This window comes from Pangasianodon hypophthalmus, chromosome 23, assembly GCF_027358585.1.
Source record: "Pangasianodon hypophthalmus isolate fPanHyp1 chromosome 23, fPanHyp1.pri, whole genome shotgun sequence".
Classification (NCBI taxonomy): Eukaryota; Metazoa; Chordata; class Actinopteri; order Siluriformes; family Pangasiidae; genus Pangasianodon; species Pangasianodon hypophthalmus.
In genome coordinates, this window is record NC_069732.1 from 13,213,168 (window position 1) to 13,234,160 (window position 20,993).

Sequence of the window (20,993 nt, forward strand, 5' to 3'; positions counted from 1 at the left end):
GCGGTAGGGAAGCATTGATTTTTTTGGGGGGGTTGTTTTCTCTAAACATTGCACTTGCTCTTAAGCTTGGTTAAAAAAAAAAAATAAAAAATTCAAAAACCAACCAAACAACCAACAAACCAACCACAAAAACTTTCCCAACTTCATGAGGATATGGAAGTAAAAAACATGAGGCGAGATTGCAGACTTACTGACAAGTGCTATTTGGGAAGAAACTCTCCACGCTAAAGTCTGAATTACTTAAGAAGGCTTGAATCAGCTCCCACACCTACTTTCCCCTGATTAGCATACTTAGGTGAAAAAGGTTGAAATGAAAAGCAATAAGCAGTTATTTGTGCAAATGTTTTAAGTGTCAGTAATTGCTACAATTTGTTCCATTGAGTAAAATCCTAAATTGCAACAGAGAAGAGGCAATTGATTTTATATTCCAAGCAATGTTTTTGTTTACCAAGTCAAGTATGGCATAATTCAGCTTCATGGCTGTTAAAGCAGTATCCAGCTGAGCCTGAGCGGCTGCGAGCACTATATGATCAAAGCTCAAGGCTAAGGCAGGCTAAAAATGGCACACCTATACAGAGAACTGTAGGCACTTTCAAATCACAAAATTTGTTCATGCATTCCAAGCTCTGTGTGTGCTGATGTATCAGAAGTATTCAGTCTGACTCAGACGCACACACGCACACGCACACATAGACACACACAAACACACACACACACACACACACACACACAAACACACAGATATGGCTGCCCTTCATCCCCGCTGAGTGAGATTCACAGCTTCTTTACAGCTGGCTGCCTGAAATTACTTGGACAGGTTTGAGAGAGCATCAGTAGAGCACAGCACTGGCTTCCTGTTCTGATGGAGTTCACTGAGTGGAGCTCCTCTATCAACACAAACAACACAGACAGACAGTCATGGTGTAAACCGTGAGGCTGATGCAGCACTCTCTGCCTGCCTGGATAATGGCGATAGGGACATATATTTTGTGGTAAATAATCAAAAGTGTTATATTTGGAACCAAACTTAGGAGCATATACAATTTACAATTTTCCATAATAGTGTTATTTCTTTTCTGAAACAAGTACACAATCACAGTTCGGATGGTGGAATTGCAGTAACCTGGCCTGTAAGTTGGGTGGACAGTGTTTACCGCAGATTCTCAGAGACCTGAAACTGTGATGCGTTTGTGTTTACAATGGGAAGACTGATGGTGATGGGTAGCATTAAAGGAAAACCACCCTGAAACAATATATGGCATATTTTTGTATTGGAATATTTTGATGTGTTTAGCAATTCTGGTGCTAATTTGTAGCTAGTTATAATGGCTTTTAATAGGAGAAAAAATTCAACGATTTCAAACAAGCATTGTCAGCTTCTAAAAACAAAAGAGCAAGAGCTTCTTTTCTCACTCACCATTTACCAGTGATGTTCATTGTCATAATAATGAGAAATCCAACATAGAAATAGTTGAAACAACAAACTTTAGATGTCCAGGATGCAATACGATGCTATACACCTAAATTACAGCAGAGACTTCACTCGGCTAGTTAGTGATCTACGAGACGACAAGCACATGGTGATATTAGGATGAAAGCTGAAGCTTTGGAACCCTTTGAGTTTGAGCAGAGCGTACAGATGAGGAGATGAGAGAGTTGGACTGACTATGGGACTAAATCTAAATCTGCTGCTTCGGTCTCTTTAGGTAGAGATAAATTAAGAGCTAAATCCAACTGGTAGATGAATGTCATTGTGATTAATGTAGGAAACATTTAACCAAAGTGAAAATTGACCAACATGTCGATTAAAGAAGTTTGAAATAATAACAATAAAAAAAACCTCAGAATTTCATTACACAATAATTCTTGGACACCAGTGAAGATCACATGTGAATAATAAAGATCAATATTATATTTACACCATTCAGGATGGATTTGTCCTTTAAAATACAGCAGCATCTCTCCTAACAACAGTCTGAGACTTTGAATTGCAGTCCAGTATAGTATATGCGATATAAATGATAGTCCTTATGAATTTTTAATAGATGGTGTTTAGATTTTGGAAAAGGTTGGACTACATTTTGATGCATAAGTTATAATAAAGTTAATAATAATAATAATCTTTTCTGACAATGACTTATTATAGAGATATTATTAACAAATCCATCTAAATAAATACTGATAATACTACTTAACAAATACTGTGGGTTGCACAAAAGTTACATGTTCATCATAGACACACCCACACACACACCCACCCACACACACACACACACACACACACACACACACACACACACACCCCCCGCACCCAGTGGTACCATACAAATGCCCGAGACCACATTGAAAATCTGGGATTTTTTTTTTTCCTTTTAAAATAAACAGAAGCTTTAAGAAGTTTGGTATATTTAAAACAAAGAAGGTAAATGTTCAATATCTTGAATATTTAATATACAAAATTCTGCACTATTTCTAGGTCTCTGTATTAATGTGTGATATTGACCATGTTAACTGCTTTGTACAAAAGGTCAGATGTTCCTCATGCCTAATGTGTTCAGATGACACGCAGATGGATTTGATCTAAAATGGATCATAAGGTTTTAGACAAACTCGAGTGCACACTGTCATTAAAGCAAAAAGGGGATGTACCAAATACTAAGAAACTCTGAAATTCATGTAAATATTTCAAGGATTCTATTTCGCACTTACATTGTTGTCAATAACATAATTTGTAATTAAAAGTGTTGTATTAAATTAGAAAATAATGCAAAATAGGAGCATTTTCACTAGTGCTTTCAGACTTTTGGACCCCACTGAATGTAATGTTCACATTATATGTTTGAAAGAGCAATCATAAGTATGGTAAAGAGATATTAAGCCTTGATATATTATTACTATTTCACACAAAGTGTAATACAAACCAAATCCAACCACAACAACATCTTGCATATCACTGATATTTCTCATTAGATCAGCTTGATTTAACTTGCTTTGGATATGAAAAATATCTGATTAATGTGTCTGCCTTCATTTATAATAAGGCATGCAGGTATCCTCCAAAAGCATATTTAACACGGACGACCTGTGTCACTTTCAATAGACACTGATGAACGATTGTTGTTTTGCTGAATAAGTAATTAAATGTTGCTAATATAACTAGCGCAATAGGATACATCACATAAACTGAAGGTGCATTCCACTAGTTTCATTCCATCATTCTTGAAGACTGTTCGTTATCTTAACAATCTGTAGACTATAAAGCGTTAATTGGAATAAGGAAGATGTGCATTCAGGTTACATCAGTGCGTGTGTGTGTGTGTGTGTGTGTGTGTGTGTGTGTGTGTGTGTGAGAGAGAAAGTACCTATGCAGCGAGGCTGGAAACCACTCCAGGTACCATCAGCCTGGCAGATACGTGTTGTGCTGCCCACTGGGATATAGGGGGCGCTGCAGCTGAATGACACCTCTGACTGGTAGATGAAGCTACGGCCTTCTCTAAAGCCATGGGCTGGGATTCCTGGATCCCCACAAAACTTTGCTGTAATGAGAAGATTGAAACATATTGGAGCTTAAGAGAGAGAAATCTCAAACTACCAAGAAAATTTCACTAAAGCATTGGTACACACTACAAGAGCCAAGTTGGTGCTTGGTACTTGGAAACCATATTGGATTTGCTTCTGTTGGATTTGGCCGTTAAAAGGGATGCGATCAGCAGCATAAAAGACGAAAATAATGGCACAGGCTTTCATTATAATGCAGAGTGTTGCTTCTTTGCCCATAAGATAACTAGGTGACACTCCGTTTCTATCTTTTCAGGTTCAGATATGGGGCCTGAAGTATCATGGGCCTGAAGTATCTCAGGGTGAACATTCCCTGTGACCCAGTCATTGTCCAGCAAGCAACACTTGGGGTAAAAAAAACAATAAGGGTGGAGGTTAAGTCACCAGCAGGCTGATTCATAATGAATGTGCAGTATGGAGTGCTAGGATCCACCACTACATACGTGACTTTTCTTAATAAATTATAGATGTGCTGTCAAGATATAAAATACGAGGAAAAAGAAAGAGAGAGTACAGAAAATCAGTGGATAGAGTGACTACAAAGGCACAGTTGTGCACCCAGCTCCGGTCATTTGAACAATGGCAGGCTTGAGCACCACAAGAGCAAGACATAGGATGGCTTTAATTATGTTTGCTTAATAGCCCAGTTTTCTTGCACTGACCCCTTCCCTCTCTGTGCTGTTATACCAGGCTTAGAACAGCATGAGATGTCTTAAGTGTCTGCTCAAGCTAATGCTGAGATGTCTTACCAAAATGTCTTAGACATCAAATAATTGAATTAATGGAATACTCCTGTGCTTTTCAACCTAATCTCTATCCACCACATCTGAATAACAAGAAAAGGTCAGAAAACCTCCTGACTCAAAACATTTAAAACAAGTTAAAATCCAAAGGTTTTCTGACCAGTCCTGCCTGATCCCACAAATCATTTGACCAGTGGCTCCCAAGTGATGCAACAGAAAATCGTTCACCCTATTGTCTGGAGATTGCAAGTTCGAAGCTTTATGATGCCATAGCCCAGGAGTCCAAGATTATCTGAGTCCAAAATTGCCTGTGCTCTCCGGGTGGGAGGGGTGGCATACTCCCCTATCAATCACAGTAACACTATCCAATCATGGGAGCTCATGCATGTGCAAGTGGGCTGATAGCTCTCGACTAGGACCACTCCCTGATGTTGCATGAGCTGATGCGGATGGTTTATATTATACATTTTTTTCATATAGCCTTTAAGAACGCCTTTGACAAAAGAAGAACGTATTGAAATCATACTCATGGCTGGATCAGGAAGCTGTCACAAGGTTAACATGGAAACATGGCAAGCACATCACACACGACCCTGTTGCCAAACTGGGAGCCAAAGATGGGAGAGATGTTTTGTAAATAAAGTTACATTTTGCTTAAAAGTGTTCATTTCCCCTATGTATGGAGACTTTTGGGACACCCTGTAAATTAGTCAGTAATAATCACAAATTCTCTCCTCAGAAAAATGAGCTTTATTTTTAAAAGGACAAATTGTACACATTTATAGCTTAAATTACTAATATTATTGATGAAAGTAACACACATTCATATAAACACTACTGCCTCAACAACTGCCCCTAGATTTCCATTATGTGAGTTTGAAGTGAAATCAAACTTAGTTTGACTTCTGTTCTTTTGTATAGGGAATCATGTTAAAATGATTGTCTGTAGAACTTATACTGTAGAATATACAGTATGCTATGTGATAGATAAACATTAAGTCGAAAAGTTTTCCTTTAACTATGCAACTAAATCTATATTTATCATCATATGCAAAAAGTTGAATGTGAAGATTGTACTGTTTTGCCACAATGTCACATGTCATGACACTTTAAATGGAATGGGTAGCAACTAAATCTGCAGGACTGTCATGGAGCTTGCGCCCAAAACTTTTCCCATTTTACTGTCTCCTCATCCACAAACATGTCTCTTTTAAATTTTTTCCAATTTCTTATGCTGACACTTGTTATCCTCCCCAAGGCTTGCAGGGACATTCATAACCCTTCACAGTCAGCTCCTTGCCTTATTTGTCACCCCAATCTGCCATCTACCAAACTAATAGGAGTGATATGGCAAGCTGGCCTCTGGAGGCTTTCCTCTTAGATGGCTGTTGAACAAGATCTGTTGTGATGTACAGTAATGTTGGGGTCAGTGGTTGGAGACCTGTGTGTGGTAGAGCAATAACAAGCTGGACTGCAGCTGTAAAGTGGCTATAATGTAACCCTAATGTGATTGTAACAGTAGCTGTGTCACTGTAACAACACTGTAACAGAGTTGTAACATAACTAATGAAATTGTAACAGTGTCTGTATTGTCACCGTAATGCCACTGTAACAGGGGTGTAACGTAACTCTTATGTGTAAGGGTTAATAATGGCTGTACTGTTGCCGTAATGCCATTGTAACAGAGCTGTAACATGACCCTACTGTGATCGCAGCAGTGGCTGTGTTTTCGCTGTAATGCCACTGTAACAGAGCTGTAACGTAACCCTTATGTGATTGCAACAGTGGCTCTGTTTTCACTGTAATGCCTCTGTAACAGAGCTGTAACGTAACCCCTATGTGATTGTAACAGTGGCTGTGTTTTCGCTGTAATGCCTCTGTAACAGAGCTGTAACGTAACCCTTATGTGATTGTAAAAGTGGCTGTGTTTTCGCTGTAATGCCTCTGTAACAGAGCTGTAACGTAACCCTAATGTGATTGTAACAGTGGCTGTGTTTTCGCTGTAATGCCTCTGTAACAGAGCTGTAACGTAACCCTTATGTGATTGTAACAGTGGCTGTGTTTTCGCTGTAATGCCTCTGTAACAGAGCTGTAACGTAACCCTTATGTGATTGTAACAGTGCCTGTGTTTTCGCTGTAATGCCTCTGTAACAGAGCTGTAACGTAACCCTAATGTGATTGTAAAAGTGGCTGTGTTTTCGCTGTAATGCCTCTGTAACAGAGCTGTAACATAACCCTTATGTGATTGTAACAGTGGCTGTGTTTTCGCTGTAATGCCTCTGTAACAGATCTGTAACGTAACCCTAATGTGATTGTAACAGTGGCTGTGTTTTCGCTGTAATGCCTCTGTAACAGAGCTGTAACGTAACCCTAATGTGATTGTAACAGTGGCTGTGTTTTCGCTGTAATGCCTCTGTAACAGAGCTGTAACGTAACCCTAATGTGATTGTGACAGTGGCTGTATTGTTGCTGTAATGCCACTATAACAGTGCTGTAATGTGTCTCTAATGTGTCAGTACTCACGCAGGCACTGGGGCACCTCACCACTCCAGGTGCCATTTCCCACACAGGTGAGGATGGCGGGGAAGGAAAGCTCATAACCTGGAGAGCAGCTGTAGCTCACACTTGTGCCCCACTCAAAGTCACTGCCCTCCAACAGTCCGTTAGAGATGAGGGGTGGGGCAGTGCACGTCACGGCTAGAGAGAGAGAGAGAGAGAGAGAGAGAGAGAGAGAGAGAGAGAGAGAGGAGGATGAGATCAAAGCATGCAATGTAAAGCAAAGAAGGTCTTGTTCACAACCAAAAGGGCAAAATGCTTTTAATCTCAGGATGTGTGGGTTGAGAAGAAGCTTACATTTCTACTGAGGAAAGTGCAATAATTCTTATTCAGTAACAGTTTTGGAAAAAAATGAATGCTTGATTTGTTCTAAATAAAAACATACTGTATAACACTAGCAATATGTGTCTCAATATTTGTAGTCCTGCATGTTAATGAATTAACACCTAGTAATTTCTATGGAAATTAGTTTAAGGAACAGTGTTTTCATCTACCTACACAGAGCGGCACATTAAGCCGTCTCTCACACAGTTATCAGTCTCTACGCACTGCATCCTAGCGCTTCCTAAACAAACATGAGCGCAAAGCAGGAAGTTCATGCCCAAGATGACTCATGTCCCCTCAGACAACATGATGCCATCCTACATAAACGCACACACAGACCTGTATTTCATTCACATTCTGCGGAACAAGCAGACATGCTGCCTGATAAAACCAGCACCATAAAGCAACAGAATCAAGAATAAGGTGGGCTTACTGATACAGTGAGCATCCTATGTGGGATCAAGCCTTATTACTGACACCTACGGGTGCTGGGCTGGGAGGAAAGTAGTGATTGGAGGTGAGGCACAGGTCTGTTTGACGGATTTGGGATAAAGCCTGCAGTATTTTGAGGTAGTGCCACAGCCTGATTCCTATACAGCAAATTAATTGTTAAGAAGAGAGGCTCTATCTCCATTATAAATTCAAAGAACAATGAACAAATATATATGGCTGACATACTGAGTCTATGAATGTGTAATAACTCCTAAATGACCGTATTAATATTCTAAACTAGTGTTGGATATGGTCTGATGTGCGTCCACTGGAACTTGACCAGTGTCTAAGCTAATGTATACTTAATGCATGTTGTCTCACAGTCTTACTTGTACAAATAGAGGGAGAGAAACATATATAGTGAAATGCTGAATGAGAGGTATACAGAATATAAGAGAGTCCTTGAGATACAGCACTTGATGGTGTCATCTCCTTCTATCTACACACAACATTCAGACACACAATAAGAAACAACCACGTAGTCACAAATCATCTTCACAGTCCTCTTCTTTTAAATAACACAATATACAGATCCACATATGACTTACTTTTTCCAAGTGGGAGCCCTTTCTCCTGGAATATTTTATGCTCTGTTTGTTTTTCCAATGGTTTTTCATTCTATTTTAAATGCAGTAACTGATATATCGAATTGCATGCATTGATCACGAGAGAATAATCAAGAATAATACGGTATATAGAAAAGCTGTGCATTTGCATATTAATACACTAATGAATTAACATTCATTTAAAATGACTGACAGAGCAAGCAACAAAAAAAGAAGAAGAAGGAGGGATGGGGATGGCTGTCTAGACAGAATACTATTGTATTGTAAGAATATTATTTTGTGATGTTGTGATCTAAAATCAGCCATTGTAACAATTAAAATACTTTAGAGTGTGTTTAATTCACACAAAATTTGATGAATCTTTGAAAATGTTTTATCGAAAGTGAGTGGAAGTCTCACCATGATTGGTACAAAGGCTATAGGTTCAGACTTTTTACGGACTGATACAGTAAGTGGTACTATTCACAGGGAAACTGGACCTGACATAGTGATAAATAACAAAATACCTCCCAAAAGTCAGGGATGGACAGGACCAGAGCATGTGAATCAATGAAGCCTGGACCTCAGAGCACCAATCATAAGTCAAGTCTATTTTAGAGACCTTATTCCAGTACATACTTCTGTACAACAGTTTACACTCAGTAACACCACAGGAGGCTGGATGAACACAGTGTGAAATGTAAACTAAATTCTCTGATCTTTTCTCATTGAAGTTTAGTAGAGAATTTACAAGTTTGTAACTGTGAATACACATGTTTGTAAATGTATATGTTTTTAACTGTGTGATCGTATTTGCCATTTGGACTCTGGGACACTTGGAAATTGGGATTTATATAAAACTTCTACATTCTGAGTATATGAACTAATGAAGTAGTTAAGTGGGGATTGTAAGAGAACTGACAATCAAGACAGACAGGAGGAGAACCTTTCATTTGTAGCCATTCTGGAGATAAACACTGTATGTCTTGTTTAAAAGATGCCAGCAGTGCAATACTAGATGCTGGCTGCCCAATCATGTAACAGTAAAAGCTAGAAAAGTCATGACATCCAATGATTTAAATGGATTTCCATGCAAAAAAAATATTTTGGGATCAATAAAGGAATGGATTTGGATAAATGAGTCTATTTTTATGGATCCTCACCATAAGGAAACAATGAAAGCAGAGATCAGCAGTCATTATATTGTTTGATGCTGGTTAACAGTGTTATCCTACAGTGCAATTAATCCCAAATATGTTAATTTGTGTCACCTTGAAATGCGAGATACTGTATATATTATATATTAATGCACTGTTTGGTTTAATGGGAAAAGCCCAGCTTCAAAAAGAGTTCAATGGTGCCCTGCTTTCAATGGTTCCAAAAGAATCAATTATATATTTAGATCAGTTCAATTCCTGCTATATTTATTTGCTACACAATGCAATGTTGTAAAATGTGCAGAGAATGATCAGACTCCATAATGTTTATCATTTAAGAGGAAAGATGCAGCCTCTGCTTTCTCAAATAACTGAGACATTTGCATACCATAACAAGTTTAGCATAATGGTATTCAAGGCCACAGTCTTTTGCACGCTCTAAGAAATCAATGACCAATTGCACATGGAATTTTATATCACTGGCGGAGGTAAATTGAATGGACCCATTCAATTCAATTTTGGTTCCTGATGCCGTAAATGACAGGATTCATTTTGTCTGTTCTGAAATTAATCACAACAAATGTGAGTGGACTGCAATGGATAGACTGGCTGTGTTACTAATATTCTCAAGGAATGGAACAACATGGACTGGGGTAGCAAATATACATTTATGTTCCTAGCGTTCCTGTTCTATTTCAGCATTAATGTGCTGTGAAATTTCAATGTTTGCATTTTTCCAGAACATACATGTTTCATGTTTGCTTTTATACAGTAAAGTGATAATTTTTGGAAGTGGTTTCTTTTTAAACACCACAGTTTAACACGTCTATCAGAGCACAACCAACAGAGCACTATGGATATGCACTCTAGGAGGAGCAGCTGCTAGTGCTCAGGGCAGTGGTGTCCAGATGTGCAGAGCCTGAGGTGCAGTGCGCTAAGATGTGCAAGAGCTCCATTTCCCAAACATAAAAAAGCTGCTTTGCTCTACTTAAATAGGCAAAAAAGTGGGTTAGCTAACAGTGTTATCAGAGACTGAGACACACTTTTTTGCAGGTATGTGGACAAAAGATACTCTGAAAAATATTTTCTCAGCAGTTTCATTAAGCTGTTACCTTTGCAGAAGGGCACTGGGGCACTCCAGGTACCATTCCCAGTGCAGGTGATAGTAGAAAAGCCCTCTGTTTCCATGGTGTACCCAGGCTGGCACGCAAAGGTAACATTTTGTCCAATGGTGAAGTCCTCGCCATACCTCACCCCATTGGCTGGCACTCCAGGTTCACCACAATTAATCACTGCCACAGTAAAGACTCGGTCAGTAGGCCAAACTATTAAGATCACAAAAATCAACATTGATTTTAAAGTTGTTTAAGAAACTAAATGTGAGAGCCCAAGATAAGCCTTTGAATCTGCTTGAGACTCATAGCAATTTATTACAGACTGCAAGATCAGGGCTGTTTCTATTCAAACAGGGTCTGGGATGTAATAAGAACCATTTCTTGGCAATTTCGGTGGCCCAGCAAGCAACATGACTCAAACTATGGAAACAAAGCTAGAGGAGCCACATTCACAAATCATCTTAAACAACCCATTTATGCTGCAACAGAGATATCACCGGGAATCCTGACTCTTTTTTTTTTTCAAAATGATAGATTTCACTATTATGTGAAGAAATCAATATCAGTGAGCAGGCACTTTCTCATGCATATCCCTGAGGTTTAACTTAGAATCAATTCTGCAGATCTTCTACAATTACCTTTGCCTCCAATAGAAAAATAATCAGAAGAAAGGTGGGGTAACTAGAGTAACATGAGAAACAGTGCGGCACCCCTGGAGGCCCTGGAAGGAAATGATTTTGATACTTTTCCATGGCTGACAAAATCTCATTCTGTCGACACAACATCTTAAATTTAACTATTGATTTATGGAGGGCCTTTACTTATTCCACAGCACTAAGATCCATACATTTTGTGTCCTTTAAAAAACACTATAAAATTATGGTTTAAGATCCATCAGTAGAGTTAGTCATAAACATGTCATCCGATCATAAGAAATTGCCAACACAAAATGCTAATGTGACTCCTCCTTTAGACAAAGCCATTCATCATGGCCCTGGGCCTGCTGGGTAAATGTGTAGAACAGCATCAATCAGAACTGCTTTGGGGTGCCACCACTTTATCCAGTAGCAATGTAGAGAGTTGAAGCTTCAGTGGTTTAGGGATGCAATCAGGAGTGATGATGCTAGCTTTATGATCAGGAAAGTTCCTTCTCAAAGCTGGATGGACTTCAACGCCTGCTTTTCATTATTTCTCCCATTCATCACAAAGACAACTCCTGCAATGACTAATACATTTGCTTCTGTGATTTTTAACTGGCAAAAATTCTTTATGAAGACTTCACATGACTGATATTTCATCTAAGTTTTAGGGAAATTCAACTTGGATGAACTTTAGAAAAACCTCAAGGCATCAATTTAATCAACCTGTCTTCTGGCCTTTAAAAGGGGAATCATAAGACAATGGATAGTATTGTGATCCTCAGCAGCACTATGGAAGATGGAAGCAATTAATCCTATTATTTGAGTGTTTCTGAACACATGAACCTTGAACCCCTTTCCTCATCGTTTGTCTCTATATTACGAACTCACCTAACCTGAGCCAACCTTACCTACCATTATACTTTATCACTCTGACCTAGGCCTACATCCATGAATCACTTTAATTCAATTTCTCTCCATCTCTCGAATCACAGGAACTCCAATTACTCCTTTGATGGAGTCCATATTTAAATTTTATGAAGCCGAAGTCTTGAACCCTCAAAGGCATCAGGATTACAGGACACCTTTTATCTATCAATCAAGATGTGACAGGAGACTGCAAAAGAGTGAAGTTCTGTTCAGATAGGTCAATAAAGACTCACCTGTCATATTTCAGGGTTATGAACTACGAATAAAATTTCATCATTAAATCAGCAGAAACTCTGCCTTATACTCTTCATAGAAAAGTACAGTCAGAGAAAGCTTCTCAGCAACATGGCGAACATTTCTTAGCCTGAAGTTCTCACTCACTGGTGCAGTTGGGCGCCGTGCCAGACCACGTGCCATTGGCCTGGCACTGGCGAGCGCTGGAGCCACTTAGCAGGTAGCCCTCCATGCATGAGTAGATAACTGAGTGAGAGAAGGTAGTGCCATCCAGCCTGTACACTCGGCCATTACTGGGAGTTCCAGGGTTGCCACACTGCACCGCTGTTACATAAAGAAAAAAAGTCATTCAGAGAGGTCAGGGACCACAGAAAAAACAAAACAAAACAGTGAAGGTGTTCGGATGACTTGGGTTTCACTCATTTTACATTTCCAGAGACTAAATCAACACTTGTCAACTGGTAAAACATTACAGCCTCAATATACAGTGTATCACACTTACTCATTTAAGCCTGAAAAGAAAAAAAAAAAATCAGGGATAGAAAATGTGGACTGAGCTAGGAAGTAGCATTTTTCTGCTGTCAAATGTGATATAATGTAACAAAAAAGCAAGAGACAATTTAAATTTGAAAAATAAAAAAAAACTAATAGGTAATGATATATGAATGAGAAGATAGCAAGCACTGAAATAAACATCAGATCTAGTATATTGCCAATATATATTGCAACACAGTATCACATTAATCACCACAAAATTTGGTTTAATTTAACAGTGTGGCTTCCACATTATGGCTTTCATTATTCATCAGTTTATAAAATAGCACTTGATCCAGCACATCCAATTATTTTACACTGATTTTTTTTCCCATCATGTACTGACAATTAATTGTGTGCACTACTTAATGCAAACAGTAATGCAGAGATAGTAAATCGTGATCATAAAATCACAATGTGTGCATGAGATGTAGGCTATTTTATAAGCTGACAAAGCGTTCATCTGCTACGCTTACAGCTTACTTTATGTAAGTGTAGTTAATAATTTTATCCATAAAACAGTCTCCTTAAGATGATCTCTCCTCTGATGTCCTCTGTGTGGAAAAAAGATCTTTTTAGACTTTACAGAGATGATACTATTACTTAATTACTATTGTCATACTGTATTTATGTATTTAATCTTGGTCGCTAATGATTTTCTATAGTTTTTTTGGGTGCACTAACAGCCCAAAACATAAATTTCAGTATGATATCAAACTTAGATGGCATTCTGATGGGTTCTAAGTGAGACAGCCTTGTAAGCAAGATGTGGGAATCTGGGAAATAGCAGACATCTGATTTCTGAGAAATATTTCAAGGAATATTAATCAAATATTAAGTGGATGCATATATTTGAAATAATTCTAGCAGGGATGTGGAAAGCCATTTTACATGGAGGGCACTGGAATTTTAAGCAGCGAACACGTGACATGCACTATCTATATATTTTTGCTATTATTTTAGCAGTCGCAATTAAAGAAATCCTGAAAGTTTGGGGTGCTGTGCACCCCCAGCACTCCCACTTCCAGTGTCCTTGAATGTAGTAAACTCTGCTTGTGCCAAATCATGTTTTCTCCTTTTCCATAGCCTGTATTTTGCAAAACTTCTATGCAATTTTGTTTTCACGCCATTTTCCCAGCTCCAGGTCATCTAATAGATTGGTTCTCACAGACAGAACAAACCAACAGGGTGTATTGGATGCCAGAAGGTTATTACAACACAAAAATATTCAGACATGATGGTAATGTTGCAAGACTAAATGTGTGCAGGCAGGAGCGGAGAAAGCAAAAGCAGTCGGGGCCTATAAGAGTGTGTTTGTTTCTGGAGAGATTTGTGATGAAATTCAGGCCTCGAGCTATATAGCATGTTTGATTTCAGGACCATGGTCCCTTCTGAGTGGATGTACGCCCTACCAGCCAAATTAAAACAACAGGGCATTACTGATCAAGTCAGGCTTTCTGCAAATCCAAAAGCCTGTGGCTAGGCTGTCTCTTGTGTGCATGTGTTTTAGATCAAACTCAGAGCTGAGCAGAGTAGACAGGGCCACACAGGAAAGACAAAAAGGGATACAGAGAGAGAAGCAGAGGGAGCTCTATCTCATCTTGTTAAGATGTTGTCCCCCTATGGGCCTTGGAGTTAACAATCTGCACACCTATTTAAGTGCTGAGCCAAACTGATGAAAAGACACAGAATGGATCAGTCAGTCCTGATAGCAGCTTGTCACACTGCACTTATGACAAGCATTGCCTTTGGCTCCCCATGACACACTGACCATTGTGTCCCCCTCAGTGTGTGTCACTTTGCAGTGGGGGATCAGATTTGAGCACGACCTCCACCGACCCCCCCTCCATCCCAATTACACACTGTTCTTGCATCCTGTCGTTGCCTTTCAGAAATGTGCTTCTATTTCACAAACAAGAACTGTTTCTTGCTGTTAGACCTCTTTCATTGTACAGTGCTTGAGGGTAAGTGGCCTCTCACTACACGACATGGAGCGTGACCTCACAAGACACCACAGTTGCAACACAGCTCTTGAGAAAGCTGTCCAGGGCACCAGAGGAGCTAGCAATGAGGTTTGTATGTGTGTCTATTGTTTGGATGGCATTTCACCTGTTATGATACATATCTACTTGCAAGTTCACCAGGCAGCATGCCATTAATTTCAGTGGAGCTTTGACTTCTGTGTAAAGAATGACTTTTGCTTCAAATTTTTGCTCAATTTAATGAAATGAATCCAGCCACTACACTGTGTGACATCTGACCAGGCTGAGCTAAACTGGGGATTAAAATGACTAACAAACCCGAATAGAAAGAATATAAGACAAAGCTCCTTGCTTCCTCTGGTAACCAGGAGTGTACAATACTTGAGTAGTATGTCGTTATTGCACTTGAGTATTATTTTGACATGTTTATACTCTCCTTGAGTATTATTAAAATTGAATACTCTTACTTAATTACATTTCCAAGAATTTCCAAAAAAAAAAATTATTTAGACCTTCAAAGTTCTCTTTACAAGTCTCCAAGGTCTCTTCTCTCATCCAGCCAATAACTGTACATTATATATCCATTTAATGGCTCAGTTTAGCACTCATTCATTTCAGTTTAGCATCCAATCAAGTTCATCAATGTAGAAAAAAATCAAGAATCCTGCCAATTTGTCACTGTTCGTGACCTTCTCATTCTACACAACATAGTTAGTGCTATAACTATTCATGTGCGACTGAATATGGACAAGCCACTGGACCGCAGTGTGGATCCTGAGGACGAGTGCCCTTGGCCCTACCTCAGTAAAATGTTTCAATATGCTGGAGTGAGTGAAGATATAAAATGATGCGCCTCCCTAGAAGGCATGAACTCCATCAAATTTGAAAAAGTACATTGAGGTAAGTGTAGCAATTTGCTAACATGAACTGGCTATATTTAACTAAATATAGTGGTATGGCTTACGGCCCTACCACTCTGAGAGCGCCTGATCTTGTCTGATCGGGCCTGGTTACAAAAGGTCCGGGGTTCAAGCCCCAGCACCATGATTAATTGTGGAAATACCTCCAGATTGCTCTCATTTCCTGTTGATTGTTCATTAGCGTGACAATATAAACTAGGCTTTTGTGAAATTGGATGTTGGAGAATTTTTTATGAGTAACGAAAATAGAATCAGACTGATACTGATACCAGTTTTGGTATTGAGGCATTCCTACTGATTTTCTTAACAACATTAAAGAAACCCTTAGAAATATCATAGAAATGCTTGCTAGGGGCGAGCAGAAAGTAGTGGTGTGAAGACCACAAACATTATAAGTGTATGCATACTTTTACGCTGCATATTGTAAAGACGACTTCTGAATGAAGATGAATTTTTTTTGGTGGAAATAGACATGATCAGAAACAAAAACAAAGCTGACATTTCACATAATATGCACTGTTGGTAACATTATGTGCGTGAGAGAAATGTGCCTGATGGGGTTGTAAATAAGATTAACTCATTTGAATCACAGATAAAACAGAATATTAATTCTGCTTTCCTTTGCATTTCCCTGGCAGGGTTAGATCAAAGAGATGAAAATAACCTCAAGCGTATCAGAGGACTGTGTTCATCTTTAAAAACTGTGAAGATATAGTAAGACAAGTAAAGTAGTAAGACAAATAAAGTAGTGGAGCTTGCAAATCATACACTTGAGATGTAATCTGCTTACGTTTGCAGGAAGGCTGAGTTCCAGACCAGGTGCCATTGGGTAAGCACATCCTCTCGGAGGAGCCGAAGAGCACGTAGCCTGTGGAACAGCTGAAGTGCACCTTGCTGCGGATCCGAAAATCACTCTCCTCCCTGCTCCCGTGAGAGGGCACACCTGGATCTCCACACGTCCCTGACGAATCACCTGCACAGAAAAAAAGCAGCGTGGAGGGAAGAAAGACTTTAAATAAGCCCAGAAATTGGTATGAAGTGAAGGAGAGATAAAGCTATAGAGTATTTAGAGGTAGAGAAAAAGAAAAGGACAGGACTATAAAATAAAAACAGAAAAAAAATCCATGACACATCATGTACTCATAAATGAAGGTACATGATGTCCTCTTGGCCTGTGATCTTGTTCTCTATAGGAAAATTGTGGATGCAATTTTAGAGGACACACACTTTTCCCCCCCCACACACTCAAGGCTCCAATCCAACCCTCAGGAAATTGATAGTGTTGATCAGTTCTGGGGGCTTCCATATATCTGTGACTGTGTGAATCAGTATCCTGCAGCTTTACATCTCACCCGAGCTGCAGCTTCATCCATCATCATGGATGGAACTCTGTACACATACACGGCCAAAAACTCAACATATTCACAGTCAAACTAGCATGCCGTAGCTATAGGAGAAATCTACACCCGCTAAGAAATACAACATGGACTCTACAGTTCTACAAATGCAGGATGTAGGGACGTAAAGTCATAAGTGACCCGGAGATATAACAAAAACACTGCTATAAGCATTAGACATGGAGGGAGAATCACAGCAACACAGTAGCACAAGGGTGTAAAGGTAAATACACCATGTATTTTGAGCTCAACCTTGGTACTAAACTGCCCTCAAATATCAGGTGAGTCAACATGAGAAATGGCCCATGCCAGGGGACTAGTCCACTTCCACTTATTCCATAAATAAATCATCATTTATTTAAGAACAGGGTATGAAAAAAGGCATTTCTTGATCTAATGCAGCAGTCAGGCCTGGAAGCAACAGACCCAAGAGACAGATTAAAATGGTGGATATTAAAGGACTACAGGGTGTTCTTTTTTTGGGATTAATATATCAGACAGTTGGCTGCTCTGCCACCTGTACAGATACTTGTTTCTGTTTTTTTTTACCTGATTTACTGCATGTTGCATGTAGCAAGTGTGCCTTATAACATCTGGGACCTGGCATGGGATATGCATGCTGCTGTGAACCTGAGGTTAAATGAGGCAGAGGAAAACCTTGGTAGAGTGTAATGTGAAATTCTGCAAGTGCTCTAAAGAACAGCCGCACATTTCATTGATCTGATGTTCACAAGAGACTTTCATACATTCCGACACAGAATAATGACCTTATTATGAAGTTTACCGACAATAAAAATAATCTAAATAAAGAACTACTAGAGGAAAAGTAAGAAAGTGTCTAGTAAAAATATGACACAAGTACTGCTTGTTATATGGGATTAGATTTGGTTTTCAAAACAAGATGCTCTAGAAAAATGCTCACTGTAAATAAATGGCAATATAAATGATTTAAATTCACGGACGGCCACTTTAATAGGAATACCTGTACCTTTGCCCATTCAAGTTTCAAGTTTAATTTATTTATATAGCACTATTTACAACAGCAGCAGCTGACCAATGTGCTTTACAGCATCAAATAAAATAACATTCATGTACTTATCTACTGAAAGTGGACAGTTGAAGATTTTAAAAAGACCAGGCAATGTTTTTCTTTCTTTACTGGCCAGTTTCAGTGAATGTGTGCCCACTGTAGCCTCAGAAACCTATTCATGGCCAACAGGAGTGGAACCCGATGTGGTCTTCCGTTGTGGCCCATGCACCTCAAATTTGAGAGTGTTGTGCATTCTGAGATGCTTTTCTGCTCACCACAGTTGTAAAGAGTTACTGCAGACTTCCTGTCAGCAATAATTCAGTAATTTACACAATTCAGTAATTGTGTAAAACCATGCTTTCCCAAGTCCATTTTTAAGTCCTAGGCAGCGCATTATATAGCTATTTATTGTTGACAGGCTGGAGGAAAAAAAAATACAATATGCCCTGCACCTACATTATCACCGGTTCATCCGTCTCAGTCATCTTCGACCTTAATATGACAACGTTTGAGTGGTGAGACAACAGAGTCTTGTAACGCGTGCCCTCATCACAACTTCACAGAAATGCCAGCGTGACAGGCAAAGGAAACCCAAATAAACTCTAGTAAACAAAACAAGCAGAGCATCCCTGAGTGAAAGGAGGTAAAAGCACGTTTTTTTTGTGCCAACAAATTCACTCAAGTGTAAAAGGACCCCCTCAATAACACTTTTTTTTACAAGTACAATTTATTTAAAAAGGTACTTAGGTAAATGTAACAGAGTAAATGTAGCGCGTTACGACCTACTTCTGGTAATGGCACTATTCTCGGAGAAAACAGACCCAAAAAAGAAGATGCAGCAGATCTCAAGCAGAGTACCATCTTTTTCCAACTTTGTTGGCGATTTGGTTGGGGGCATAGGAGCAAGAACAGAATATATATGTGGGTGTTAAGGATGAGTCAGAATTTTCTGCAAATGGACAGCTCATTTGAGGCTGTCCAGTTAAAAAAAAAATCATGCTGTGAAACTGAAGCAGTGAAGAGAAAAAAGATCAAATATTAGTCTCCCTGAATTTGAACTTCTTGCTCTAAAACTTCTTGCTCTAAAGGTGCAAGGCAGAAGTTGTTGATCTAACTGCTGTCAAAATGCTTCTTTAGTGCAGGCCAAGTATTAAAAACTGTCTTTGCCCCTTTCCATTCTTTTAGGACCTGATGGCGCAGCAGCATGTTGTAATAGAACTCACATTTATCCTAAATATGCTGCAGATTACATTATCATTGTGTTTTACTCCATGGCACTGCATAACATGTTACAACCTATAGGGAAACTCAATAATATTCCAATGAATTTTTAATATAGTACAAAAATATAACTAGAATTCATTGATGAATTAATTTCTTGCAGTTACATATTACACATTTTTATGGCAACATATGGAACTAAACAACGTGACAAATATCTATTGATTAATTGATCATAAACAGCATGAACTAAACTTAACTTTTAACTTTTTTCATTTAAACTGCAGCTTTTATATAAGAAAGAGTCAAAATATTTTCTTTTGGTTACTGCGGTTAAGGTTAGGGTTTATTTAAGATGTAGGCATAGCATTAATTTGCTGTGTTAATAATTATGTCAAAAGAACATTAAGACAAGTGTGTGTGTGTGTGTGTGTGTGTGTGTTGTTCTTTGGCTCCCAGAGTAAGTGTTAAGTAAGTGCAACTTCTGCACTGCAGAGAGAGAAGAACACAGCGTTATCTCTACAACATCATCCCCAAAGCACTGAAAGATGACAGAAACATGCCACTGTGTGTGTGTGTGTGTGTGTGTGTGTGGCACTTGTTCATATGGTGAAAACTTTGACAAGTCACTGCAAACATTCACTGCAGAAAAATGGAAACAGTACGGAAATTCTGGGAATGTTTAGCCCCAAATGGATAAAGATCTGAATACCCTGATGTGCAAATCATAACTAACTAAGGAATAAAACAAGTGTTTCCGTAAGTGTTTTATTCCTCTTCATTTTATACCACATCAATTTACTAACAATGCTTTATTCATTGACATTTTATACTTTCTATACACTTATAGTTACATTTAATTTGTGGAACATTCACAAAACAGTTAGTTCCTGTTATCATTTATGTTATAGCAGCTACAAACTGTTCCTTCAATAGCTTTTCTATTTTTAAAGACAAATAATAAAAAAAAAAATTTTAAACTGTATAGTCTTCTTATAACATGCTAGAATGAGTGCATTAATACAAATCTAGCAATTGGAACTATTGTCTGAGCAGTGCAGTAGAGAAAATTAATCATCACCTTTGACCAGTCAGAACTGAGAAATCAATTGTGTGTGTGGTAGAAAGAAAAATATTAGTAGTGCTAATCTATTGAAGTTGTCTACAGTCTGGTGAGTATACATCAATAGGAGGAAAACATAAAATTGTGTTCATGGATGAAATGGATTATTGACTGGGACCTTTTTAGCAGTGATTTAATGCTTCAGGTCGGTGTTAACATCTAACTGCAACAGCTACTTCTGTAACGTGTGTTATGTGTTTTACTTGTTAAGAATGTTATAAATAATAGAAGCTCAAATGACCAAAACACAAGCTGCAACAAGCACTAAATAAACAGATTACAAGCCATTCTATATATTTCACAGAAAAAAGGCATATTATGAGACAAATCTAATTCCTACAGTCTGGACCACTGTGCTGACTTGATTAGTCGAGTGGTGTTAAGGTTGATTTATACTTCTGCAAAGATGGATGTATATATTTGTGCAAAGACACATAAAAAATGAGTTTATGGGTAATCATAGCTCACAGAGGTCCTCCAAAATCTCCATTATA

The 20,993-nt window shown here is 38.7% G+C and overlaps 1 protein-coding gene across 3 annotated transcripts in view; it reads right to left on the reverse strand.

The window, feature by feature from the left end:
• csmd3b (CUB and Sushi multiple domains 3b) overlaps nt 1-20,993 on the reverse strand; it is a 407,371-nt gene that overhangs the window by 14,740 nt on the left and 371,638 nt on the right. For all 3 annotated transcript variants that reach the window (XM_053228561.1, XM_053228560.1, XM_026929912.3), the window contains exons 57-61: nt 16,519-16,701; nt 12,440-12,616; nt 10,488-10,667; nt 6,825-6,998; nt 3,363-3,536 (exon numbers count right to left, since the gene is read on the reverse strand). In XM_053228561.1, coding sequence (XP_053084536.1) covers nt 3,363-3,536; nt 6,825-6,998; nt 10,488-10,667; nt 12,440-12,616; nt 16,519-16,701 — 888 coding nt within the window. The remainder of the gene's footprint in view (nt 1-3,362; nt 3,537-6,824; nt 6,999-10,487; nt 10,668-12,439; nt 12,617-16,518; nt 16,702-20,993) is intronic.